The following is a 27,618-nucleotide window of genomic DNA, read 5'->3' as shown; positions in this document are numbered from 1 at the left end:
GCTTTATCTTGGCCAAGTCGCAGTTGTAAATGAGAACTTGTTCTCAACTGGCCTACCTGGTTAAACAAAGGTGAAATACAAAAATATAAAGAAATAAAAAAGTGGTAAGTTTTTAGGGAAATCTCGCACCCATCTGGGCTAAGAAGCTGGTTCCCCTTTCTTTGGAATCATATGGCAAAGCACAGTCTTTGGTTTCATTTAATAATTTCCAACACCCTCACAAAAATATATCCCTCACAATGATGCTAAAATATATCTAGCCCATGAGAAAATTGGTTAGGGAACATTTGGAATATACCTCTTGATTTATCACTTGTGACAATTATGTACAAAATAGTCTATTTAAGATTCTAGAATCAGTTCTACTGGCAATACAATACTGTTTTTAGCATACTGCTCATGCTTCCTAATATATAACAAAGATGTTCTAGTTTCTGTTTTATAAGACGTCTTTGATTGACAGCTGTTCATGTTCTCAACTGACACATGTTTGACATGCGCACTTTTATTTAGGCCTACATTTCGTACACTTCCGCCAATGTTCGTCATTGTCGGTATTCTTCGTGTGGATTTCGTCATTTTCCGTTCGAATTCGAGCCCTGTCGATAGAACTGATTTTCGTCGTCTCCCTCGTTCTCCGTGTTGTTGTTCATCTCGGTGACGCGACAGAGGTGTAGCCTGACGCGGTCTCTTACGTGTCGGTCTGAATAAAAGTGGAGCTCGGAGGACCCGGGAGTGACGAAGCGAGTCTGTGTCGGGTAAGCATCCGATGCGGAGAGGGGGATAGAAGAAAGCCCTGGTGTGTTGGAGAAATCGCTCCAAATCTAACAAAGAGATCATGGCGGCGGTGTTGCAGAGCCACACGATGTTGAGTCAGTCTACAAAGCTAGCCAGCCAGCTGTGTGAGAATGGTACTGGAAAAATGGGAGTGAGGCTTGAGTCCTCGAGTAAAGATTGCAACCACAGTAATTAATAGCATCAGCATGTTGGCTAACATACCTAGTTTGGCCATCTAGCTACATAGCCAGCTGGCAATCACAAAAAAAACATGTAGGTTCGAATGCCTAACTTGCTAAGCTAACTAGCGGTATAGAATGATAGCCCAGCCCAATAATATTTGGCTTAGCTACAGACATTTCCCTCCCAAAGAACTAGCTAACGTTAGCTTGCAAGATAGTCCGTCTGCAAACACAGCGTGGTTGTCTTGGATAAGCACACTACATTAGCAAACTTAGATAAAGACGTCAATTAAAGTGTCATAGCTAGCCAACGTTGAATGAACCATATGCAAATGAATTGATTAAGCTAAAACTTTTGATTTTTACCGCATGGGACACATTTGTATATTTACGTTAGCTAGCTAGCAGCTATAGCTAGTTAGCCAGGTTGTCGATATTAGCTAGCTAACACAAATATTTAATATAACGAGCAACAATATGAACATGGATACATTTCGTACCATTTGGTTGAAAATGTGTTTTTTCTTGTATATTAGTATAACTAGGCAAGTGTCAGCTAGCTACTGTTTTCTTTGTAGCTAACAATGCTATATACTTGGCTAGCTAACTACTTGGAAAAGGGCGGCAATAACAGGGTATCGTGTTAGGAAATTATGTACTGCATATTATACTGTGAATTGAAAATACACTTAAAACTAGTGTTGTCAAAATCATTACGTTCATGCAATGTTGGAACTTATTAGATAAACATTGAGCAACACATTTTTACCTTAGGAACGTTACTTATGGTTTGGAATAGTATCTCCCATACTTTCAGATAGTCACACGTAATACTGCATGTCTGGTGTAGCCTACAATCACTTCAACAAACCTGGTCTGGTATGAATAGAGGCACAAAAGCCACGACCATCCTGTAAGGTTTCACCAACCTTCTTCCTGAAACATCACAGTCAGTGCATAACTGTAGGGTTTCACACCAACCTTCTTCATCCTGTAGGGTTTCACACCAACCTTCTTCCTAATCAGTAGGGTTTCTCCAACCCTGTTCCTGGAGAGCTACCATCCTGTAGGGTTTCACACCAACCTTCTTCCTGGAGAGCTACCATCCTGTAGGGTTTCACACCAACCTTCTTCCTGGGGAGCTACCATCCTGTAGGGTTTCACACCAACCTTCCTGGAGAGCTACCATCCTGTAGGGGGAGCTACCATCCTGTAGGGTTTCACCAACCTTCTTCCTGGGGAGCTACCATCCTGTAGGGTTTCACACCAACCTTCTTCCTGGAGAGCTACCATCCTGTAGGGTTTCACACCAACCTTCTTCCTGGAGAGCTACCATCCTGTAGGGTTTCACACCAACCTTCTTCCTGGGAGCTACCATCCTGTAGGGTTTCACACCAACCTTCTTCCTGGAGAGCTACCATCCTGTAGGGTTTCACACCAACCTTCTTCCTCTACCATAGGGTTTCACACCAACCTTCTTCCTAGCTACCATCCTGTAGGGTTTCACACCAACCTTCTTCCTGGGAGCTACCATCCTGTAGGGAACCTTCTTCCTGGGAGGTTAGGGTTTCACAACTGGCTACCATGGTTTTTAGCTCCAACTGTAATCCAATGCACCTGATTCTAATAGTTAGCTGGTTGATAAGCTGAATCAGGTTAGTTACAACTGGGGTTGGAGCGAAACCCTACAGGATGGTAGTTCTCCAGGAACAGGATTGGCGTGAACCTACACAACTTTATATCTCCAGAAACAGGGTTGGAGAGCCCTGAATTAAATCCACCCCCATACCAATATTTTACATTTTGTGTAAAAACGTACATTCACAGGCTCTCCAGAGTTCTCCACCCGCCATTCCAGCCAACTAAATGACCATGGAAGCGGGAGCCGATACACAGCAGGGTGGTGACACAGCTGTTTCTGAGTCTGAGGCCCAGCAAATCACACTGGCCCAGGTACAGTACCCTCATCAACATTGCCAGACACTTGAATCAAATTAAACTTTATTGATCCTCTGGTGGAAATTCTTTACGAGGCCCTACTTTTGGTGTACATGTATGAGTCTGTATGGTTGTGTTTACACTGGCAGCCCAATTCTGATGTTTTCCCCACCAATTTGTCTTGACCAATCACGTCATATCTTTTTAGAGCTGATATGATTGGTCAAAAGAAAGCTCAGAGTTGGGCTGCCTGTGTAAATGCAGCCTATGCGTGTAGGGAGCTTCCATATGTGGGCTGCATTCAGCAGGGCACAACATTGTAGAATGTTCATAAATAAATGTGTTGTGTAGAAGAGCAGAACTGTTCACTGACATGAAGAACAATCAATCACTTCTATTCATGGTCTTTGATTGTAACCATTATGTGGATTTTGGGCTCCCGAGTGGCGCAGCGGTCTAAGGCATTGCATCTCAGTGCTAGAGGCGTCGCTACAGACCCAGATTCGATTCCAGGCTGTATCACAACCGGACATGATTGGGAGTACCATAGGGCGGCGCACAATTGGCCCAGCGCCGTCCGGGTTAGGGTTTGGCTGGGGTAGGCCGTCATTGTAAATAAGAATTTGTTCTTAATGACTTGCCTAGTTAAATAAAGGTTCAAATAATGGACCAGTTTCCCAAAAGCATCTTAAGGCTAAGTCCATTGTTAGAGCCATAGGATCCTGTTGTGCTAAAATGGACTTGGCCTTAAGATGCTTTTGGGAAACCGGGCCCTGGAACGAGCATGTATAGCCCACACTCATAAGCCGTTTCTAAATCTGCGTCTCTGCTGCAGGTGTCTATGGCAGCAGGACAGGTCTCCTCCAGCGGCTCCACAGTCACCCTGGTGCAGCTACCCAACGGTCAGACGGTTCAGGTCCACGGGGTCATCCAGGCCGCCCAGCCCTCGGTCATCCAGTCGCCTCAAGTACAGACTGTTCAGGTGAGCCCCACTCCCTCCATTACAGTAGTCTATTGTGATATACATAGTAAGTTACATGCAATAGGCCTTGGTAGTAGGCAGCAACAGGTCTATATTTGACCTGTACTGTTAGAGCTTTAAGAATTTCACTGTACCCTTAAATTACATGTGTGCCCCTGTGCATGTGACTAATGAACTGATCTAATCTATAGCAGAGAATCTCTCAGATAGCAGCTATTTGAGGGTTGGTATGGGTCACATACAGTAATATAACAGATCAATGGAACATTATTGGATGTTGTATAGGTATTACTGCATTTCCAATAAACTGCAGGGTGTCAATGTACTTTGGTGATGAAATTTCACTTGATGTTATATCCCTGTAAAATGAATTACTGGGAGTTTTATATATATATATTAGTGCCTGACTCTCTATTTTCATAGCTTATTTGCCGTTAGTCAGCAACTCCACACAAAATCATTTTCTCTGGGTGTGTGCCAGCTATGCTTTTTATTAGACTTGTGTTATAAAACCCATTTTACCAAGACAAGTATGATTCTTCATGTTCTGAATGGTTCAGTTGGGTCTTTCTCTAACATATCATTAACATATCTAAAAGGTTGGATTTCATAACCTAATACATCTGATAATAAGCAGCAGTGCAAGTGTCCTGTAATGACTTTTGAGAATTTTACGTTTTGTGGTCAAAGTTGTTTCCGTGGGTCGCAAAAAACTCAATTAGCATGAGACAAGCTGAAATAAATGTAAAAGGCTTTGGTAAAAACAACAAATTGGGGTATATGCTTATTGCTCTGACATTTCAGAGCTACGCTTGTTTTTGTGCGGTATCTTGGGGAAATGACAGGAATTTTGAATGAATATGAAAAGTGGATATCCATCTTACCTCTGTTTCATGTCCTTTGGATTCTAGAAGAAAGATCAGTTCAACAGGAAAGTGATTTTCCAGATTTTTTGCCACTTTTTTTCTCTCTGGCCTCGATTGATTTAATCACCCTAATTCTGACCATCCTACAAGGGTCAAATCTTTCCAATGGATTATATTATTTTACCCATTGGTCAAAAAAAAGTGTTTTTGATTGGACACCCTATAAACTGCACCTCTTGTGTTTGATGCTGTCAGATTTCAACAGTTGCAGAGGATTCCCAGGACTCCCAGGAGTCGGTGGACAGTGTGACAGACTCTCAGAAGAGGAGGGAGATTCTGTCCAGACGTCCTTCCTACAGGTACCGCTCCTCCACAGGGCCACTGTCTCAGCCTCAGGGTGGCGGGGAAAAAATCCCAATCTGGCAACATGACTATCATGTTGACTCAGTGTTGCGAAATTGGGATTCTTAAAAAAAAAAAGTGCAGATTGGGTGCCATTTTGGATCTGATTGGGCTGTGAATGAAATCTGATGGCACATTGTTGACTGAGAGTCCGAGACATTGATTGGGATTGTTATCCCTTGCAGGAAGATCCTGAACGACCTGTCGTCTGACGTGTCTGCGGTCCCGCCGATCGAGGAGGAGAAATCGGAGGACGACTCGACCCCCTCCATCACCACCGTTGCCATGCCCACGTCATGCCCCATCTATCAGACGGCCAGCGGCCAGTACAGTACGTAACCCCTACCTATTCAACCCTCAGTTTTATCGCCCCGGGGGGGTCCTGTAGGTACAGATCTAGGATCAGCTTTCCCTCCACCAATCCCCTCTACATGGGAAAATGCTTAACTGGCCCAAGATCAGCATCTAGAGACAACTTCACCCGTACTCCAGTTTCATCATGGCCATATGTGAAGAGTGCCTGCTTGTTCTGGTTTGGACAAGCTTAGTTGGCTTTCTTACTTTATATTTGATGAGTAGTGTATGGTCAATGACTATAGTGGAAATAGGGTCATGTTCAGTAGGGAGAAATGTTTGAATGAAACGGGAAGGTTCTACCTGAACATGTCCAATAATGACCATGTTAATTTTCCGTTTCGCTATGGTTTGCCTTGCTGAACATGACCGAGCAGACCGTAGTAATGTTCCTAACCTGACGATCATCCATTAACCCCTCTTCAGTTGCCATCACCCAGGGCGGCGCGATCCAACTGGCCAATAACGGTACAGATGGCATGCAGGGGATGCAGACCCTGACCATGACCAACGCGGCAGGCGCCCAGCAGGGCACCACCATCCTGCAGTATGCCCAGACCTCCGATGGACAGCAAATCCTGGTGCCCAGCAACCAGGTGGTAATGCAAGGTGAGAACCTCTTGGACCATGGGAGGCCCCAGCCTCAATCAAGTTTTAGTTCTTACTGGGTGCCCGTCAGTTGTTCTGCTCGTACATTCCAAACAGAACCGTTTTCCTGCCTATGCAGTCACACAACAACACAAACAACTCCTGTATGCCCACAATTTCTTGACGTAAACACCAACACGTAATGCTACGATCCCTTCTGTTTCCCAGCTGCCTCTGGAGAAGTGCAGACCTACCAGATCCGTACGGCCAACACCAGCAGCATGACTCCTGGGATGGTGATGGCCTCATCTCCCGCCTTGTCTGGCCAGGAAGGCCCAGAGGTTGTCGTCACCCGTAAGAGGGAGGTCAGACTGATGAAGAACAGGTAGGTGGAGTAGAGGGTATGGATACTGTTAACTAGGGTTGTGTTGATCACTTTAATGAAGGCTGTTGGGTGAAATGGTAGACTACATCCTATAATGTAGGTGTACATTTAGCATGTTGTTGATATGGAACTCCTATTTCTATACCTACACAATAAAGAAAGCTGAGGTAATGTTAAGTGAAAACATGATGATCGTGTTAAGATTTGCTGAGGCGGACATACTGTACTGACTGTCCGTGTGTGTGTGTGACAGGGAGGCGGCCCGGGAGTGTCGCCGGAAGAAGAAGGAGTACGTCAAGTGTCTGGAGAACCGTGTGGCCGTTCTGGAGAACCAAAACAAAACCCTCATTGAGGAACTGAAGTCACTTAAAGACTTGTACTGCCACAAATCAGAGTAGTGTCCCCCCTCCCCCATGTACAGAGACTCACCACAGAGCCATGCATCTGGCACCACCCTCCCCCATTTATCCTTTTCTTTTTAAAAAGCTCTACCAGTCTATAAGACCTACAGAAAGAGGAAAAAGAACACAATTTCTCCACTTTTTCACAAGTATCCCTTTAAAAGGATGACATGAGTACCCCTAAAAAGGATGGCCTCATAGGTACCCCTTAAAAGGATGATGAGTACTTTCCATCATGAGTACCCCTGTACCCCTAAAAGGATGAGGTGGAGCACACGGTTTCTCCACCAATAGAATGGAGCCCCTAGTGGAATCTTACAGTGGTAGGTATTGGGTCTGTCCACGACACTACTGCTGCTAACTAACCAGTAGTCTCCAGTCTGAAGATGTCAGATACCAGGAAAACAGCAGCCGTGGAGGACTAGGAAACCTCTGCCCACCATGAACTACCCTATACAACTATTGAGTTTGGACCGTCACCTGGCAACACACGTTGAAAAAGATGTCAGATACCAGGAAAACAGCAGCCGTGGAGGACTAGGACCCCTCTGCCCACCATGAACTACCCTATACAACTATTGAGTTTGGACCGTCACCTGGCAACACACGTTGAAAATGATTTTGGAAAAATGGTCATCTTTTTGAGTGCTACACTATTCAGTATTTAGGCTGATGATTGCTTTAACTCTTCTGTTACTTACTAACACTTTATGTGGACTGTAGATCCCAACCACTGTCAGATGAAATGTATTATCTTTGAGCTTGAGTTGGGTTATCATGTATTGAATTTTTCTGCTTGCCAACTTTTGTTATTCAGCATTGCTAAGTCGGGTGTTTTGGGGTAGGAGATGGATTGTGGGTGGATTGTCTGCAACAACTAACAGGCATTAAAAGGTAACCTCAGCGATATGACGTAGATGCAGAATGTAAACAGCATAGTGGGTCAGTTACCACAACTAAGAGTGTTGAAGCGAGAGGCTCAACTTCTCCGCTGTTTTGGTGCCGTGGCTACCACTACAACGTTAAGCGATACTGTGTGATGGCAAAGTGTTGCATCTCAATATCTCCGGTGCTGCTCGGGGGAAAGTCATTTCGCAGAGTACCTTTTTAAAGAGTTGTGCTAATGTAAACTGAGCTACCACACAGCTGACAGGAGGAGTTGTGAAATATGACTGAAGGGTAGACTATGGGTGTTGTATAGTGTGCTTTTAGGCATTCATGTAATGTATACGATGTCTGAGGCAGTGTGTGTTTGTTTCTCCATGGCCTGAACAGGCATAAGGCATAATCATATTGGAGGATATCCTAACTTCCACTTAACTTAATCATGCATTGACATCAATGGGATTGTAGAGTGAAAGTTAGGATTAGCCCCACAATCTCACGTTTTCATCTGTTGTGCCTCAAACACTTCTGATAGAACAAGGGAAGAAGCATTTTCTATCATGTAGTTAGTTAAAAGGGATAGTTTGCTTGGATCTGCAGTGATGACGTAGACCTCGATGTTGGGATCCATCGCTGACATTTAGACTGACAACTCATCAACAAACGTGGGATTACACCAGGGGCGCGTTCAGCAGCTCACAACGATGTGGAACAGATAAAAATGTTCAGCTAGAACTGTTTTGTAGAACAGACATGCCTTTCTGACATGTAAAATAAGGATTCGTGTCAACTATATTTCTATCGGCAATGTTCCATAACGTTTGCTTACTGAACCCGGTCTTCTGTTTGATTGGATAACGGAATGCCATATTGTATTATTTTGTTTTTATGTAGCCATCTGTCATAAATAACATATGCATCTTACTTTTAAAACACTTGCCATTTCTGTTCATATTTTGTAAACGTTGTATTTCTTAATGTCAGCATTCACTTGTATGAAAAAAGCAAAACAATTATATTACAGATTCTACTATTTGTTTTTGGCAGCTGTTAATAAATGTGTTTCTGGTATTATTTTTCAGATGTCTTAATTTGTTTTCAAATCCATTTTTATCAAAAAGGGATGAATGAAATTAAGACGATTACAATCACCCACAGTAGCTGGGTTGTAGCTCCATATTTTCTCCCTACTGGACACAACCCTGCATGAAACAAAACCATCCTCCATGAACCATCTCACTGACTGCCCATTCATGGGTATTAGCTCCCTGAACCATCAATGATTGACAGCACATTGATCCATCCACTGTGATGCACATCCCCCCATCAGTCACTGGTTCCTACAGATCTCTCCTTGCTGGAAGCTTCACAGCCTTGTAGATGTGAATGTCTCTTTCCTTGTCATAGTGCACCTCGTGTACTGTGAAGCGCTGCTTCAGCATGCTCAGGAAGTTAGCGTCTCGCTCGTAGCGGATCTTGCAGGCCAGTAGCACTACACTAATCTCTGAGCTGAGGTGCTCCATCGTTTGCAGTAATGATGGAAATGTGTCTTCCAGGTAAACAATGTCTGCTCCCAGCACTATGTCAAAGCCTCCTTTGGGATAGCGCTCCAATCCCTGGCCCCAGGTCAGTTCTGAGACCTCCACTGCTCCTAGCTGATCCGGGGGAATGTTCTCTTTCACATTGGCTGCAAGGAAGCCCAAGGCAGGCTCACGGTCTGTGATGGTCACTTTTTTGGCACCTTTGGACAGAAGGCTTGCACGGTTAGCACATGTAAAAATGTGACTAACAATTAGTAGTTCTAACAGTTGAGCCTGATCCACACTATAGGGCCAACCCAAACAGTTCTGGCTCTGATGGTTTATTTTCACATTGTCCTTTCCATAATGGTTTCAGCTCAACTGTATTGTAGTCAGGCCAGCCCACATCAGCTCAACTATATAGTAGTCAGGCCAGCCCACATCAGCTCAACTATATAGTAGTCAGGCCAGCCCACATCAGCTCAACTATATAGTAGTCAGGCCAGCCCACATCAGCTCAACTATATAGTAGTCAGACTAACCCACATCAGCTCAACTGTATTGTAGTCAGGCCAGCCCACATCAGCTCAACTATATAGTAGTCAGGCCAGCCCACATCAGCTCAACTCTATAGTAGTCAGGCCAGCCCACATCAGCTCAACTATATAGTAGTCAGGCCAGCCCACATCAGCTCAACTATATAGTAGTCAGGCCAGCCCACATCAGCTCAACTATATAGTAGTCAGGCCAGCCCACATCAGCTCAACTATATAGTAGTCAGACTAACCCACATCAGCGCAACTATATAATCAGGCCAACCCACTTCAGCTTGGTTTGGCCCTGTAGTGCAAGTCTCCTACCAGTTTCCCCTGTGAGTTCTTACCTAGAAGAGCTGCCACGATGCCCACCAGTCCAGTGCCTGCCCCCAGCTCGATGGCAACCTTCCCTGTCAGCTCGACCTGCCCCAGCTCCAGGTACATACACATCACTACCGCCTGACAGAGAAAGGAAAACAGATGTAAGGAGAGAACAGTATCGGTAAATTGTGGCAGAATCAATCGTACCATAGTTGGCTACATCTTTGTCACACTCAAGAAGACGACCGTAATTCAACAGATGATTGAATAGTTCATATTGGAATAAAAAATATATTTAAAAAATGCTGCAAATGTACAGTCGTACACCAACGATGGTCACTCACTGCATCCCAGACGACAGCAGCTACTCCGAGTTTATTCCAGTCCTGGGTTAGTCTGACATTGTGGTCAGCAAAATGGAACTCGGCAGACGAATTATGTAGTTTTGAGAGCACGGGCAAATAATTCCCATCATATGGTACAAGCGCCATAGTCAAAAGAAGACCATGGAAAAGTAATACAATATGTAACTTCTAGTAAGCTTGAAATTCATACCTCGCTGAACGATTTCTTATGAGGAAGTGGAAAAATCTATATTCTCGCGATAATAAAATCGTAGAGCTGACACTTGTCAAATGACAATGTTCACCAATCTCTGTCAAATAACAATTATTAATCTTGGTAAACAGCCAATGGTAATTGACGTGCGTCAAAATGGGCCGTTCTTGAGGGCGTTCCTTCCTAGTTGGCTTTGGCTGGAGTGGGAATCAGCTGTTAGCAGGCTAGCTAGTCGTCTCAAATCTGAGCATTATACATTTCTGTGTACGGTGAACGACCATACCTAGAACATTTGCTGAGACGAAGGAATTCGGCATATTCTCTGACTACAATGCATCGCAAGAACAGCTAGATCAAGTGGACCGGCATAAATAGCCAGTTAGCTGACGCCTGGATTAGCGTTAGCCGGGTGTAGGGCTAGCTAGCAAACTACGTCTGGTTTATGAAGACCAGATTCATGTTTTTTAACGTATCAGCTGTCTAGCAGCTTAAGCTAGGCTTTTTAAAACCGAGTATAACGTGTTGCCATTAACGGTTAAACCGGTGTCCTAGCGTTGCCAGCCTTTGGATTAGTTTAGTGGTCAAGCCTGTATCTGGCCGACGTATCAATGCGCTACTCGCCATGCCTTTGCGCACACGCCCTGAAAAAGATAGGGATTCAACTGTTCAGTTTGAATTGTGTGTTGTAGATATGAACCCCGATATGTGGCTGCTACTCATGTATTTAAAATTGAATGTGTCATTTTGAGACCAGGCATCACTGACAGTGGTTCTGTCTGATGTTATAGACGAGTGGACGGTTCTTTCAGATATCTGGGGTGTAGTCAGTAGTAGGACTTTAGTAAATTGTTCAATCATGGGGGCTACAGTGTCATGCTGCATGTCCCCCGGCGGGAGTCCAAAGCTTGCAAGGAGAGCAGTCGAGCTCGACGACTACCCAATAACCACCACTGGCGACGACGTAAGCGAGGACACGGGCACCTATCTGCAGCACATCAGCGATAGAGAGGTCCCGGATGGTAGGTGTACTTTTCGGATAAACTGGAGTGGAGGGGTATACGTCATGGTCACGCCTCTGAACAGCCAAGACATGCATGAAAGGGGAAATGAAGATATTGCTTGCTGTTAACCCACAATGCATACATCAGCTTATGACCTGTTGCACTATTGATTGTTCAGTCATATTGGTTCAGCTATTCCAAGATGTCCTGCAGAGTATCCAGCATTGTTTTTGCTTCAGCTATAGCCTGCAGAGTATCTAGCGTTGTTTTTGCTTCAGCTATAGCCTGCAGAGTATCTAGCATTGTTTTTGCTTCAGCTATAGCCTGCAGAGTATCCAGCATGTTTTTTGCTTCAGCTATAGCCTGCAGAGTATCTAGCGTTGTTTTTGCTTCAGCTATAGCCTGCAGAGTATCTAGCATTGTTTTTGCTTCAGCTATAGCCTGCAGAGTATCTAGCGTTGTTTTTGCTTCAGCTATGGCCTGCAGAGTATCTAGCATTGTTTTTGCTTCAGCTATAGCCTGCAGAGTATCTAGCGTTGTTTTTGCTTCAGCTATAGCCTGCAGAGTATCTAGCGTTGTTTTTGCTTCAGCTATAGCCTGCAGAGTATCTAGCGTTGTTTTTGCTTCAGCTATAGCCTGCAGAGTATCCAGCATGGTTTTTGCTTCAGCTATAGCCTGCAGAGTATCTAGCGTTGTTTTTGCTTCAGCTATAGCCTGCAGAGTATCTAGCGTAGTTTTTGCTTCAGCTATAGCCAGGTAGTTTAGTGGTTAGAGCGTTGGGCCAGTAACCAAATGGTTGCTGGATCGAATCCCCGAGCTGACAAGGTAAAAATCTGTCATATGGCAGCCCCCATTTCACTCAGAGGGGCTGAGTGAAATGCGGAAGAAATATTTCAGTTGAATACATACAGTTGGACAACTGACTAGGTATCCCCCTTTCCCAGAGTATAGTGAGTGTCATGTCAAGTCACAAGGTGCACCCCCAGAGGTAATGATCTGTAATCAGTCAGTAGTATACTGTATCTCAGTCTGGTTTCAGATACACATGGTGCATATAGTTGGGATACGTGTGCATTTCTTGTGGTGTTGGTGATAAAATAGGTGTGTATTTCTTGTTTCTTTCAGAATTGGCGCAGGAGTCCAACCCATCTGATAATGCCAGAGCCAGCACAATCTTCCTCAACAAGTCTCAGACTGATGGTAAGTGTGTAGCAGTATTGTTAGATGGGTAAATAAAATCATTTTTGTTCTGGCGCCAGGCAGGCAGGTATCAACCCTGCTGAAAGGCAAATAATAGGATAGATGGTTCTGCTACCAGAAACGCACATCAGCAGAAGAGACTGTCTAGACTGAAGACTGTTGGTCAGATGGCAAGTAGAAAGGATCAGACACCATATAAAACACATGTCACAGCACAGCGGTGACCCAACCAATAATACCACCTACAATAATAATGGCAGAGCAATTTAAAAGGCAACTTCATAGAAACAATTGACACAGAAAGAACCCACTCATAACCCTTAGAGAATTTGCAATATTCAGTATTACCTCCCAGTGAGGGGGGGGGTTGTTCTACTCTTCTCGGGCCAAATGTCAATAGTTCCACACCAAATCAATACAGTTCAAACAACAACCTCCCTTTAACTACAATGTCAACCCAAAGATGTCTGGCAGGTCAGTAGTAGTCCAGTGCCACTGAACATCAAAGGGACTGCATTGGGGAGAAGAGGAGTGCTGCAGTGTAGAGCACAGAGAGGAGGGGGTCTTAGCTGTTGCACGGATTGTCCGTCAGATACACCTGATGGTTGGTTTGTTAGTCAAAGCTTCGCAACAATGTTCCTACCACTCCATGTGATCAATGACAGAAGCGCTCCCAAAAGATACACCCCCCACCTAGAGAGCTCACACCGGCGTTCCACCCCCCACCTAGAGAGCTCACACCGGCGTTCCACCCCCTACCTAGAGAGCTCACACCGCGCGTTCCACCCCCCCCCACCTAGAGAGCTCACACCGGCGTTCCACCCCCACCTAGAGAGCTCACACCGGCGTTCCACCCCCACCTAGAGAGCTCACACCGGCGTTCCACCCCCCACCTAGAGAGCTCACACCGGCGTTCCACCCCCTACCTAGAGAGCTCACACCGGCGTTCCACCCCCCACCTAGAGAGCTCACACCGGCGTTCCACCCCCCACCTAGAGAGCTCACACCGGCGTTCCACCCCCACCTAGAGAGCTCACACCGGCGTTCCACCCCCCTCACACCGGCGTTCCACCTAGAGAGCTCACACCGGCGTTCCACCCCCTACCTAGAGAGCTCACACCGGCGTTCCACCCCTACCTAGAGAGCTCACACCGGCGTTCCACCCCTACCTAGAGAGCTCACACCGGCGTTCCACCCCCACCTAGAGAGCTCACACCGGCGTTCCACCCCCACCTAGAGAGCTCACACCGGCGTTCCACCCCCCACCTAGAGAGCTCACACCCACCGGCGTTCCACCCCCTACCTAGAGAGCTCACACCGGCGTTCCACCCCCTACCTAGAGAGCTCACACCGGCGTTCCACCCCCCACCTAGAGAGCTCACACCGGCGTTCCACCCCCACCTAGAGAGCTCACACCGGCGTTCCACCCCCACCTAGAGAGCTCACACCGGCGTTCCACCCCCCACCTAGAGAGCTCACACCGGCGTTCCACCCCCCACCTAGAGAGCTCACACCGGCGTTCCACCCCCACCTAGAGAGCTCCACCGCGTTCCACCCCCACCTAGAGAGCTCACACCGGCGTTCCACCCCCACCTAGAGAGCTCACACCGGCGTTCCACCCCCACCTAGAGAGCTCACACCGGCGTTCCACCCCCCTACCTAGAGAGCTCACACCGGCGTTCCACCCCCTACCTAGAGAGCTCACACCGGCGTTCCACCCCCTACCTAGAGAGCTCACACCGGCGTTCCACCCCCACCTAGAGAGCTCACACCGAGCGTTCCACCCCCTACCTAGAGAGCTCACACCGGCGTTCCACCCCCACCTAGAGAGCTCACACCGGCGTTCCACCCCTACCTAGAGAGCTCACACCGGCGTTCCACCCCCTACCTAGAGAGCTCACACCGGCGTTCCACCCCCCACCTAGAGAGCTCACACCGGCGTTCCACCCCCTACCTAGAGAGCTCACACCGGCGTTCCACCCCTACCTAGAGAGCTCACACCGGCGTTCCACCCCCACCTAGAGAGCTCACACCGGCGTTCCACCCCTACCTAGAGAGCTCACACCGGCGCGTTCCCACCCCCACCTAGAGAGCTCACACCGGCGTTCCACCCCCACCTAGAGAGCTCACACCGGCGTTCCACCCCCTACCTAGAGAGCTCACACCGGCGTTCCACCCCCACCTAGAGAGCTCACACCGGCGTTCCACCCCCTACCTAGAGAGCTCACACCGGCGTTCCACCCCCCACCTAGAGAGCTCACACCGGCGTTCCACCCCCACCTAGAGAGCTCACACCGGCGTTCCACCCCCTACCTAGAGAGCTCACACCGGCGTTCCACCCCCACCTAGAGAGCTCACACCGGCGTTCCACCCCCTACCTAGAGAGCTCACACCGGCGTTCCACCCCCTACCTAGAGAGCTCACACCGGCGTTCCACCCCCTACCTAGAGAGCTCACACCGGCGTTCCACCCCCTACCTAGAGAGCTCACACCGGCGTTCCACCCCCTACCTAGAGAGCTCACACCGGCGTTCCACCCCCTACCTAGAGAGCTCACACCGGCGTTCCACTTCAACACTTTACAAAGTACGCTGAAAAATAGTTCTACAGAGTTGCACACAGTGTCAAACTGCCGCGCCAACCGAGAGCTCTCCACAGAGCGCCGGAAGAGCTATCTTTATCTCCCCCTTCCTGACTGCTGATGCGCTCTTAAAGTGGCAGTGCACAGTGAAGGCTCCGTGCAGCATGTCGCCACAAGTGGCATGGGGATCTTCTACTTCTCATGGCTGTATCCTCTGGTTATCATGGAACGGCGCAGATAGAAATGTCATGAATAGAGTTGACATGATTTCTTATTCTACATGTCAGAGGGGCACGCTTGTTCTACGTAATATATTTCTTTATCTGAACGTCCCACAACGTTGTGCCATGCAGATCACGTCCCAGATCTGGTCTGGACAACAGGAGAGTCTAATGGTCACAGTCAGATAGTTATTCAACACGTTCAGGGAACTACCTGACCTAAGATTTGTCTGACTTCTTTCCCCTCCAGTGCGGGAGAAAAGGAGAAGTAACTACTTAAGTAATCATCACGTGAGTAAATCCATCTGTCCAGTCGAGCGTTACTATGGCTACCCATGGACATCCACTGATCCTAATGCAGAGATGTCAGGAAGTGATGCTATGTTTTTCCCTGTTCCATGGACTAACAACTACTCCCTTTTCCTAGACGTCTCCTGGGTTATCTAAAAAGTACAGCTCCTGCTCCACAATATTCCTTGACGATAGCACGGTCAGCCTGCCCAACCTGAAGAGTACGGTCAAATGGTGAGACCTCCTTACCTCCACACACACGGCAGAGCAGAAAAGAGGCGGTCATTGTAAGGACTCACCGTCTTGTCTCTCTCTGTTCCAGTGTCACGTTGGCGATATACTATCACATAAAAAACAGGTAGGTTTTAGCTGTCATTCATTTCATGAGGAAAATGATATAGAGACGTGGTGAGGTAAATGGAGGAGTTTTCTGTTGATGATTTGTCATGACATGGTATCATGGTAATGAAGGTGTGTTGATTTGTGATATGGTAACATGGTAATGAAGGTGTGGTGACATAGTAACATATTATGGGAGTGGTCTTTCTCTGTGTGTGTGGGCTTGTAGCAGTAGTTTTCAGTCTTTTTTTTCCCCTCAGGGATTCAAACCGTTCTCTGGACATTTTCGATGAGAAGATCCACCCATTAACGGTGAGTAGGTGGAAGAAGATACTGTATGTCTGTGTGTGTGTGTGCACACCAAACCTCCTGTCAGACTGACTGACCAGACCTCCTCTTCCTCAGAGAGAGAAGGTTCCAGAAGACTACTACAGCGTGGACCCTGAACACAAGCTCATCTACCGCTTTGTCCGCACGCTCTTCAGCTCGGCCCAGCTGACTGCTGAGTGTGCCATCGTCACCCTGGTACGTATGCCATCGTCACCCTGGTACGTATGCCATCGTCACCCTGGTACGTATGCCATCGTCACCCTGGTACGTATGCCATCGTCACCCTGGTACGTATGCCATCGTCACCCTGGTACGTATGCCATCGTCACCCTGGTACGTATGCCATCGTCACCCTGGTACGTATGCCACCAGTCAGTTGCCCTACCAGTCTGTTGCCCTATCACAGGGAGTTTCACTTTGGGCATGTTTAGTAGTTAAATGTTGTGGCGTGTTGAGAGCTGACGTGAGTAAAAGAGACGCTTGTTCTGCATAATAATCTATTGTCTCCTGCTGAACACCTGGCCCTGGTAACGGTGTTACTGTGTCCTGCTGAACACCTGGCCCTGGTAACGGTGTTACTGTGTCCTGCTGAACACCTGGCCCTGGTAACGGTGTTACTGTGTCCTGCTGAACACCTGGCCCTGGTAACGGTGTTACTGTGTCTAGCAGTGTCCTGCTGAACACCTGGCCCTGGTAACGGTGTTACTGTGTCTAGCAGTGTCCTGCTGAACACCTGGCCCTGGTAAACTGTGTCCAGCAGTGTGTGAACACCTGTGTCTAGCAGTGTCCTGCTGAACACCTGGCCCTGGTAACGGTGTTACTGTGTCCAGCAGTGTCCTGCTGAACACCTCCAGCACTGTGTCCTGCTGAACACCTGGCCCTGGTAACGGTGTTACTGTGTCCTGCTGAACACCTGGCCCTGGTAACGGTGTTACTGTGTCCAGCAGTGTCCTGCTGAACACCTGGTCCTGGTAACGGTGTTACTGTCTCCTGCTGAACACCTGGCCCTGGTAATGGTGTTACTGTGTCCTGCTGAACACCTGGTCCTGGTAACGGTGTTACTGTGTCCTGCTGAACACCTGGCCCTGGTAACGGTGTTACTGTGTCCAGCAGTGTCCTGCTGAACACCTGGCCCTGGTAACGGTGTTACTGTGTCCAGCAGTGTCCTGCTGAACACCTGGCCCTGGTAACTGTGTCCTGCTGAACACCTGGCCCTGGTACTGTGTCCAGCAGTGTCCTGCTGAACACCTGGCCCTGGTAACGGTGGTGTTCCTGTGAACACCTGGCCCAGCAGTGTCCTGCTGAACACCTGGCCCTGGTAACGGTGTTACTGTGTCCAGCAGTGTCCTGCTGAACACCTGGCCCTGGTAACGGTGTTACTGTGTCCTGCTGAACACCTGGCCCTGGTAACGGTGTTACTGTGTCCAGCAGTGTCCTGCTGAACACCTGGCCCTGGTAATGGTGTTACTGTGTCCAGCAGTGTCCTGCTGAACACCTGGCCCTGGTAACGGTGTTACTGTGTCCAGCAGTGTCCTGCTGAACACCTGGCCCTGGTAACGGTGTTACTGTGTCCAGCAGTGTCCTGCTGAACACCTGGCCCTGGTAACGGTGTTACTGTGTCCAGCAGTGTCCTGCTGAACACCTGGCCCTGGTAACGGTGTTACTGTGTCCAGCAGTGTCCTGCTGAACACCTGGCCCTGTGTCCTGCTAACGGTGTTACTGTGTCCAGCAGTGTCCTGCTGAACACCTGGCCCTGGTAACGGTGTTACTGTGTCCAGCAGTGTCCTGCTGAACACCTGGCCCTGGTAACGGTGTTACTGTGTCCAGCAGCAACACCTGTCCTGCTGACTGTGTCCACACCTGGAACACCTGGCCCTAACGGTGTTACTGTGTCCAGCAGTGTCCTGCTGAACACCTGGCCCTGGTAACGGTGTTACTGTGTCCAGCAGTGTCCTGCTGAACACCTGGCCCTGGTAACGGTGTTACTGTGTCCAGCAGTGTCCTGCTGAACACCTGGCCCTGGTAACGGTGTTACTGTGTCCAGCAGTGTCCTGCTGAACACCTGGCCCTGGTAACGGTGTTACTGTGTCCAGCAGTGTCCTGCTGAACACCTGGCCCTGGTAACGGTGTGTCCAGCAGTGTCCTGCTGAACACCTGGTCCACGGTGTTACTGTGTCCAGTGTCCTGCTGAACACCTGGCCCTGGTACGGTGTTACTGTGTCCAGCAGTGTCCTGGTGTTACTGTTGTCCAGCAGTGTCCTGCTGAACACCTGGCCCTGGTAACGGTGTTACTGTGTCCAGCAGTGTCCTGCTGAACACCTGGTCCCAGTGTCCTGCTGAACAACGGTGTTACTGTGTCCAGCAGTGTCCTGCTGAACACCTGGTCCTGGTAACGGTGTTACTGTGTCCAGCAGTGTCCTGCTGAACACCTGGCCCTGGTAACGGTGTTACTGTGTCCAGCAGTGTCCTGCTGAACACCTGGCCCTGGTAACGGTGTTACTGTGTCCAGCAGTGTCCTGCTGAACACCTGGCCCTGGTAACGGTGTTACTGTGTCCAGCAGTGTCCTGCTGAACACCTGGCCCTGGTAACGGTGTTACTGTGTCCAGCAGTGTCCTGCTGAACACCTGGCCCTGGTAACGGTGTTACTGTGTCCAGCAGTGTCCTGCTGAACACCTGGCCCTGGTAACGCCCTGGCAACGGTGTTACTGTGTCCAGCAGTGTCCTGCTGAACACCTGGCCCTGGTAACGGTGTTACTGTGTCCAGCAGTGTCCTGCTGAACACCTGGCCCTGGTAACGGTGTTACTGTGTCCAGCAGTGTCCTGCTGAACACCTGGCCCTGGTAACGGTGTTACTGTGTCCAGCAGTGTCCTGGTAACGGTGTTAATGTGTCCAGCAGTGTCCTGCTGAACACCTGGCCCTGGTAACGGTGTTACTGTGTCCAGCAGTGTCCTGCTGAACACCTGGCCCTGGTGTGTTACTGTGTCCAGCAGTGTCCTGTGTTACTGTGTCCAGCAGTGTCCTGCTGAACACCTGGCCCTGGTAACGGTGTTACTGTGTCCAGCAGTGTCCTGCTGAACACCTGGCCCTGGTAACGGTGTTACTGTGTCCAGCAGTGTCCTGCTGAACACCTGGCCCTGGTAACGGTGTTACTGTGTCCAGCAGTGTCCTGCTGAACACCTGGCCCTGGTAACGGTGTTACTGTGTCCAGCAGTGTCCTGCTGAACACCTGGCCCCGGTGTTACTGTGTCCAGCAGTGTCCTGCTGAACACGGTGTTACTGTGTCCAGCAGTGTCCTGCTGAACACCTGGCCCTGGTAACGGTGTTACTGTGTCCAGCAGTGTCCTGCTGAACACCTGGCCCTGGTAACGGTGTTACTGTGTCCAGCAGAACACCTGGCCCTGCGGTGTTACACCTGCTGAACACCTGGCCCTGGTAACGGTGTTACTGTGTCCAGCAGTGTCCTGCTGAACACCTGGCCCTGGTAACGGTGTTACTGTGTCCAGCAGTGTCCTGCTGAACACCTGGCCCTGGTAACGGTGTTACTGTGTCCAGCAGTGTCCTGCTGAACACCTGGCCCTGGTAACGGTGTTACTGTGTCCAGCAGTGTCCTGCTGAACACCTGGCCCTGGTAACGTGTACTGTGTCCAGCAGTGTCCTGCTGAACACCCAGCAGTGTCCTGCTGAACACCTGGCCCTGGTAACGGTGTTACTGTGTCCAGCAGTGTCCTGCTGAACACCTGGCCCTGGTAACGGTGTTACTGTGTCCAGCAGTGTCCTGCTGAACACCTGGCCCTGGTAACGGTGTTACTGTGTCCAGCAGTGTCCTGCTGAACACCTGGCCCTGGTAACGGTGTTACTGTGTCCAGCAGTGTGCTGAACACCTGGCCCCTGCTGAACACCTGGCCCCAGTGTTACTGTGTCCAGCAGTGTCCTGCTGAACACCTGGCCCTACTGTGTTACTGTGTCCAGCAGTGTCCTGCTGAACACCTGGCCCTGGTAACGGTGTTACTGTGTCCAGCAGTGTCCTGCTGAACACCTGGCCCTGGTCCAAGTGTCCTGCTGGTGTTACTGTGTCCAGCAGTGTCCTGCTGAACACCTGGCCCTGGTAACTGTGTGTTACTGTGTCCAGCAGTGTCCTGCTGAACACCTGGCCCTGGTAACGGTGTTACTGTGTCCAGCAGTGTCCTGCTGAACACCTGGCCCTGGTAACGGTGTTACTGTGTCCAGCAGTGTCCTGCTGAACACCTGGCCCTGGTAACGGTGTTACTGTGTCCAGCAGTGTCCTGCTGAACACCTGGTCCTGGTAACGGTGTTACTGTGTCCAGCAGTGTCCTGCTGAACACCTGGTCCTGGTAACGGTGTTACTGTGTCCAGCAGTGTCCTGCTGAACACCTGGCCCTGGTAACGGTGTTACTGTGTCCAGCAGTGTCCTGCTGAGTGTCCTGCTGAACACCTGGCCCTGGTAACGGTGTTACTGTGTCCAGCAGTGTCCTGCTGAACACCTGGCCCTGGTAACGGTGTTACTGTGTCCAGCAGTGTCCTGCTGAACACCTGGCCCTGTAGCAGTGTTACTGTGTCCAGCAGTGTCCTGCTGAACACCTGGCCCTGGTAACGGTGTTGTGTCCAGCAGTGTCCTGCTGAACACCTGGCCCTGGTAGCGGTGTTACTGTGTCCAGCACTGCTGAACACCTGGCCCTTACGGTGTTGTGTCCAGCAGTGTCCTGCTGAACACCTGGCCCTGGTAACGGTGTTACTGTGTCCAGCAGTGTCCTGCTGAACACCTGGCCCTGGTAACGGTGTTACTGTGTCCAGCAGTGTCCTGCTGAACACCTGGCCCTGGTAACGGTGTTACTGTGTCCAGCAGTGTCCTGCTGAACACCTGGCCCTGGTAACGGTGTTACTGTGTCCAGCAGTGTCCTGCTGAACACCTGGCCCTGGTAACGGTGTTACTGTGTCCAGCAGTGTCCTGCTGAACACCTGGCCCTGGTAACGGTGTTACTGTGTCCAGCAGTGTCCTGCTGAACACCTGGCCCTGGTAACGGTGTTACTGTGTCCAGCAGTGTCCTGCTGAACACCTGGCCCTGGTAACGGTGTTACTGTGTCCAGCAGTGTCCTGCTGAACACCTGGCCCTTACTGTGTCCAGCAGTGTCCTGCTGAACACCTGGCCCTGGTAACGGTGTTACTGTGTCCAGCAGTGTCCTGCTGAACACCTGGCCCTGGTAACGGTGTTACTGTGTCCAGCAGTGTCCTGCTGAACACCTGGCCCTGGTAACGGTGTTACTGTGTCCAGCAGTGTCCTGCTGAACACCTGGCCCTGGTGTGTTACTGTGTGTTACTGTGTCCAGCAGTGTCCTGCTGAACACCTGGCCCACCTGTGTTACTGTGTCCTGTCCTGCTGAACAACGGTGTTACTGTGTCCAGCAGTGTCCTGCTGAACACCTGGCCCTGGTAACGGTGTTACTGTGTCCAGCAGTGTCCTGCTGAACACCTGGCCCTGGTAACGGTGTTACTGTGTCCAGCAGTGTCCTGCTGAACACCTGGCCCTGGTAACGGTGTTACTGTGTCCAGCAGTGTCCTGCTGAACACCTGGCCCTGGTAACGGTGTTACTGTGTCCAGCAGTGTCCTGCTGAACACCTGGCCCTGAACTGTGTCCAGCAGTGTCCTGCTGAACACCGCTGGCCCTGGTAACGGTGTTACTGTGTCCAGCAGTGTCCTGGCCCTGAACACTGTGTCCAGCAGTGTCCTGGAACACCTGGCCCTGTTACTGTGTCCAGCAGTGTCCTGCTGAACACCTGGCCCTGGTAACGGTGTTACTGTGTCCAGCAGTGTCCTGCTGAACACCTGGCCCTGGTAACGGTGTTACTGTGTCCAGCAGTGTCCTGCTGAACACCTGGCCCTGGTAACGGTGTTACTGTGTCCAGCAGTGTCCTGCTGAACACCTGGCCCTGGTAACGGTGTCCACTGTGTCCAGCAGTGTCCTGCTGAACACCTGGCCCTGGTAACGGTGTTACTGTGTCCAGCAGTGTCCTGCTGAACACCTGGCCCTGGTTACTGTGTCCAGCAGTGTCCTGCTGGTGTTACTGTGTCCAGCAGTGTCCTGCTGAACACCTGGCCCTGGTAACGGTGTTACTGTGTCCAGCAGTGTCCTGCTGAACACCTGGCCCTGGTAACGGTGTTACTGTGTCCAGCAGTGTCCTGCTGAACACCTGGCCCTGGTAACGGTGTTACTGTGTCCAGCTGAACTCCTGGTAACAGTGTTACTGTGTCCAGCTGAACACCTGGCCCTGGTAACGGTGTTACTGTGTCCAGCTGAACTCCTGGTAACAGTGTTACTGTGTCCAGCTGAACACCTGGCCCTGGTAACGGTGTTACTGTGTCCAGCTGAACTCCTGGTAACAGTGTTACTGTGTCCAGCAGTGTCCTGCTGAACTCCTGGTAACAGTGTTACTGTGTCCAGCAGTGTCCTGCTGAACTCCTGGTAACATTGTTACTGTGTCCTGCTGAACTCCTGGTAACAGTGTTACTGTGTCCTGCTGAACTCCTGGTAACAGTGTTACTGTGTCCAGCAGAACTCCTGCTGACGTCCTGGTAACAGTGTTACTGTGTCCAGCAGAACTCCTTCAAAGAACTCCTGCTAACTCCTGGTGTTACTGTGTCCAGCAGAACTCCTGCTGAACTCCTGGTAACAGTGTTACTGTCCAGCAGAACTCCTGCTGAACTCCTGGTAACAGTGTTACTGTGTCCAGCAGAACTCCTGCTGAACTCCTGGTAACAGTGTTACTGTGTCCAGCAGAACTCCTGCTGAACTCCTGGTAACAGTGTTACTGTGTCCAGCAGAACTCCTGCTGAACTCCTGGTAACAGTGTACTGTGTCCAGCAGAACTCCTGCTGAACTCCTGGTAACAGTGTTACTGTGTCCAGCAGAACTCCTGCTGAACTCCTGGTAACAGTGTTACTGTGTCCCAGAACTCCTGCTGAACACCTGCAGAACTCCTGCTGAACTCCTGGTAACAGTGTTACTGTGTCCAGCAGAACTCCTGCTGAACTGGTAACTCCTGGTAACGGTGTTACTGTGTCCAGCAGAACTCCTGCTGAACTCCTGGTAACAGTGTTACCAGCAGAACTCCTGCTGAACTCCTGGTAACAGTGTTACTGTGTCCAGCAGAACTCCTGCTGAACTCCTGGTAACAGTGTTACTGTACCCCACAGAACTCCTGCTGAACTCCTGGTAACAGTGTTACTGTGTCCAGCAGAACTCCTGCTGAACTCCTGGTAACAGTGTTACTGTGTCCAGCAGAACTCCTGCTGAACTCCTGGTAACAGTGTTACTGTGTCCAGCAGAACTCCTGCTGAACTCCTGGTAACAGTGTTACTGTTCCAGCAGAACTCCTGCTGAACTCCTCCAGTGTTACTGTGTCCAGCAGAACTCCTGCTGAACTCCTGGTAACAGTGTTACTGTGTCCAGCAGAACTCCTGCTGAACTCCTGGTAACAGTGTTACTGTGTCCAGCAGAACTCCTGCTGAACTCCTGGTAACAGTGTTACTGTGTCCAGCAGAACTCCTGCTGAACTCCTGGTAACAGTGTTACTGTGTCCAGCAGAACTCCTGCTAACAGTGTTACTGTGTCCAGCAGAACTCCTGGTAACGGTGTTACTGTGTCCAGCAGAACTCCTGGTAACGGTGTTACTGTGTCCAGCAGAACTCCTGGTGAACACCTGGTCCTGGTAACGGTGTTACTGTGTCCAGCAGAACTCCTGCTGAACTCCTGGTAACAGTGTTACTGTGTCCAGCAGAACTCCTGCTGAACTCCTGGTAACAGTGTTACTGTGTCCAGCAGAACTCCTGCTGAACTCCTGGTAACAGTGTTACTGTAACAGTGCAGAACTCCTGCTACTCCTGTTGTCCAGCAGAACTCCTGCTGAACTCCTGGTAACAGTGTTACTGTGTCCAGCAGAACTCCTGCTGAACTCCTGGTAACAGTGTTACTGTGTCCAGCAGAACTCCTGCTGAACTCCTGGTAACAGTGTTACTGTGTCCAGCAGAACTCCTGCTGTAACAGTGTTACCAGCAGAACTCCTGCTGAACTCCTGGTAACAGTGTTACTGTGTCCAGCAGAACTCCTGCTGAACTCCTGGTAACAGTGTTACTGTGTCCAGCAGAACTCCTGCTGAACTCCTGGTAACAGTGTTACTGTGTCCAGCAGAACTCCTGCTAACAGTGTTACTGTGTCCAGCAGAACTCCTGGTAACGGTGTTACTGTGTCCAGCAGAACTCCTGGTAACGGTGTTACTGTGTCCAGCAGAACTCCTGGTGAACACCTGGTCCTGGTAACGGTGTTACTGTGTCCAGCAGAACTCCTGCTGAACTCCTGGTAACAGTGTTACTGTGTCCAGCAGAACTCCTGCTGAACTCCTGGTAACAGTGTTACTGTGTCCAGCAGAACTCCTGGTAACGGTGTTACTGTGTCCAGCAGTGTCCTGCTGAACACCTGGCCCTGGTAACGGTGTTACTGTGTCCAGCAGTGTCCTGCTGAACACCTGGTCCTGGTAACGGTGTTACTGTGTCCAGCAGTGTCCGATGAGACTGTCTCATTTACTGTGTCCATTCTTCCCCAAGGTGTACCTGGAGCGTCTGCTGACCTACGCTGAGATGGACATCTGTCCCTGCAACTGGAAGCGTATCGTACTGGGAGCCATCCTGCTGGCGTCCAAGGTGTGGGACGACCAGGCCGTGTGGAACGTAGACTACTGCCAGATCCTCAAGGACATCACCGTGGAGGACATGTCAGTGTCCCTCTGTCCTGTCCACTCACCTGTCCCCCTGACTGCTCACCTTCACAAGTCACCCCAACCTTTAGGCATTAGATCTGAGGGTTGGATAGGTGTAAGCGAGAGGGACGACTACCATCATCCTTACAGCTCTCCAATCCTCTCATATCTAAGTGCTTAGGGCAGGGGTATTCAACTCTGACCCTACGAGGTCTCGGAGCCTGCTGATATTCTGTTCTATCGGATCATTAATTGCACCCATCTGGTGTCCCAGGTGTCTCAGTCCCTGATTTAGAGAGAAGAATATAAAAGAAGCAGTGGGAAGTGGCTTGGAGGTCCAGTTGAATGTGAGGGGTGTCAGGGTAGTTTTAGGATTCAGGCTGTGGGTCTCCTGAGCCCCTGGAGTGGCATAAGCCCCCCTTCTTACCCATGGGCTTCGTGTGGCACATCCTTGTTCAAAGGACTATATTAATACAATATAATAGATTGATGCCGCTGACAAAGGTCTTCATAGAAGTGTGCAGGAATGTATTGTTTTGACTCACCCAAGAGTGAACTGTGAATAAAAATATATAAATCTCAATATTATGAGGCGCATTGTTAAATTGGAACTTTGCCATGTGGGTCAAAACTCATCTTATGTAAATCAATAAAGTTAGATGTAGATTTTGCCTTGCTGGCCAGGTACATCTCAAAAGTCTTCCCTGGATTCCTTGCGTCCTCAGTCCTCTCCCCGAGAACTCACTTCCCTCTGACGTTTTGGAAAGGAGGCTGGGAGAGTATGGAGGATAAGACTGCTGAGATTTAAGCTCTACCCCTCTCTCTACCTGTACCCCCTCTCTCTCTCTACCTGTACCCCCCTCTCTCTCTCTACCTGTACCCCTCTCTCTCTCTACCTCAACCTCTCTCTACCTGTACCTCTCTCTCTACCTGTACCTCTCTCTCTACCTCTACCTCTCTCTCTCTCTACCTCTCACAGGAATGAGATGGAGAGGCACTTCCTGGAGCTGCTTCAGTTCAACATCAACGTGCCGGCCAGCGTCTACGCCAAGTACTACTTTGACCTGCGCTCCCTGGCCGACGACAACAACCTCAACTTCCCCCTGGAGCCACTTGACAACCAGCGAGCCACTAAACTGGAGGTGAGGAGAGCTTCTAGGACAGCAGGAATGTAAACACTGCTACTTGGCAAGAGGAGAGTTTAATGGTTGTCCTGGTTGACTTGGTCCTGTTCAGAAACAACCCCAGCCCCTACTCCCCTACTATCATGTAGGTACTAAGTGTTGTTGTGTTCCCAGGCTATCTCTGGGCTGTAATAAGTGTTGTGTTCCCAGGCTATCTCCAGACTGTGTGAGGACAGATACAAGGATCTGGGCAAGGTGACCATAAGGAGGTCCCTCAGTGCAGACAATCTGGTGGGTGTCCGAACTACCCATGCCGTGCTGTCCTAAAGCTGACCTGCTACACACACAGGACAGGCTGAGGATGCACCGAAGGTCTTCCTAAACTAGACACTCACTGGCACCATCGACACACACAGCTGGTCCCAAATCACCCCCAGATCTGTATGGTGGCAGCTCCACCACTGATACTTACTCATACACTCCAGATCTGCAAGAAGGGTTGGAGTGACTGACACCACACACTGACCATGGTGACGAAGCCTCTAACTACCCTGTGGTGTAGTTTGGCGCACAGACAGACAGATGGTGACGTAGGACGGTTTTCTTTGCTTACTGTGTAGGCCCTTTAGCTGGGAAATGTATCGGTTTTTAATTGAACATATTTTCAGTTGCTGTTTATTTCAAATAAACCGTAATAAACTATCAAATCTGTGTATGGTGTCCATTTCTAGATAAGATGCGTGATGTTATGGTGTCAGTCCTGGGTTTACTTTAGCCTGTCTGGAGTGTCAGCTGGGTGGGGTTGGCAGTTCTGGGTTTACTTTAGCCTGTCTGGAGTGTCAGCTGGGTGGGGTTGGCAGTTCTGGGTTTACTTTAGCCTGTCTGGAGTGCCAGCTGGGTGGGGTTGGCAGTTCTGGGTTTACTTTAGCCTGTCTGGAGTGTCAGCTGGGTGGGGTTGGCAGTTCTGGGTTTACTTTAGCCTGTCTGTGGTGCCAGCTGGGTGGGGTTGGCAGTTCTGGGTTTACTTTAGCCTGTCTGTGGTGCCAGCTGGGTGGGGTTGGCAGT

The 27,618-nt window shown here is 49.6% G+C and overlaps 3 protein-coding genes across 5 annotated transcripts; 2 read left to right on the top strand and 1 right to left on the bottom strand.

Annotated features, from left to right (window-relative positions):
• Positions 1-613: 613 nt before the first annotated feature.
• LOC115121537 (cyclic AMP-responsive element-binding protein 1-like) lies at positions 614-8,831 on the top strand. Of its 3 annotated transcripts, none has more exons than XM_065023214.1 (8): positions 614-758; positions 2,787-2,912; positions 3,733-3,879; positions 5,001-5,104; positions 5,333-5,478; positions 5,928-6,110; positions 6,318-6,474; positions 6,728-8,831. In XM_065023214.1, the coding sequence occupies exons 2-8, from the start codon at positions 2,826-2,828 to the stop codon at positions 6,870-6,872; spliced, it is 969 nt and encodes a 322-aa protein (XP_064879286.1). In that variant the 5' UTR covers positions 614-758; positions 2,787-2,825; the 3' UTR covers positions 6,873-8,831. The 3 variants fall into 3 exon arrangements, with proteins under 3 accessions (XP_064879286.1, XP_064879285.1, XP_064879288.1); XM_065023213.1 differs by lacking the exon at positions 614-758 and adding an exon at positions 765-911; XM_065023216.1 differs by lacking the exon at positions 614-758 and having other exon boundaries at positions 2,552-2,912.
• On the bottom strand, positions 8,631-10,729 carry mettl21a (methyltransferase 21A, HSPA lysine). The gene is made up of 3 exons (XM_065023222.1): positions 10,482-10,729; positions 10,164-10,275; positions 8,631-9,501 (listed from the first exon to the last, which is right to left on the bottom strand). The coding sequence occupies exons 1-3, from the start codon at positions 10,626-10,628 to the stop codon at positions 9,101-9,103; spliced, it is 660 nt and encodes a 219-aa protein (XP_064879294.1). The 5' UTR covers positions 10,629-10,729; the 3' UTR covers positions 8,631-9,100.
• A 135-nt stretch (positions 10,730-10,864) lies between these two features.
• Positions 10,865-27,260, top strand: LOC115116534 (cyclin-Y-like protein 1). Its single transcript, XM_065023212.1, has 10 exons — positions 10,865-11,714; positions 12,822-12,896; positions 15,948-15,988; positions 16,125-16,222; positions 16,311-16,346; positions 16,588-16,639; positions 16,733-16,852; positions 25,278-25,444; positions 26,409-26,571; positions 26,764-27,260. Exons 1-10 carry the CDS (start codon positions 11,552-11,554, stop codon positions 26,878-26,880), a joined length of 1,032 nt encoding a protein of 343 aa, XP_064879284.1. The 5' UTR covers positions 10,865-11,551; the 3' UTR covers positions 26,881-27,260.
• The last annotated feature ends 358 nt before the right edge of the window (positions 27,261-27,618 follow it).

Source organism: Oncorhynchus nerka, linkage group LG2 (genome assembly GCF_034236695.1).
Source record: "Oncorhynchus nerka isolate Pitt River linkage group LG2, Oner_Uvic_2.0, whole genome shotgun sequence".
NCBI classification, from domain to species: Eukaryota; Metazoa; Chordata; class Actinopteri; order Salmoniformes; family Salmonidae; genus Oncorhynchus; species Oncorhynchus nerka.
Note: the sequence above shows the minus strand (reverse complement) of the source record. Positions and strands in the feature narration are given on the sequence as shown.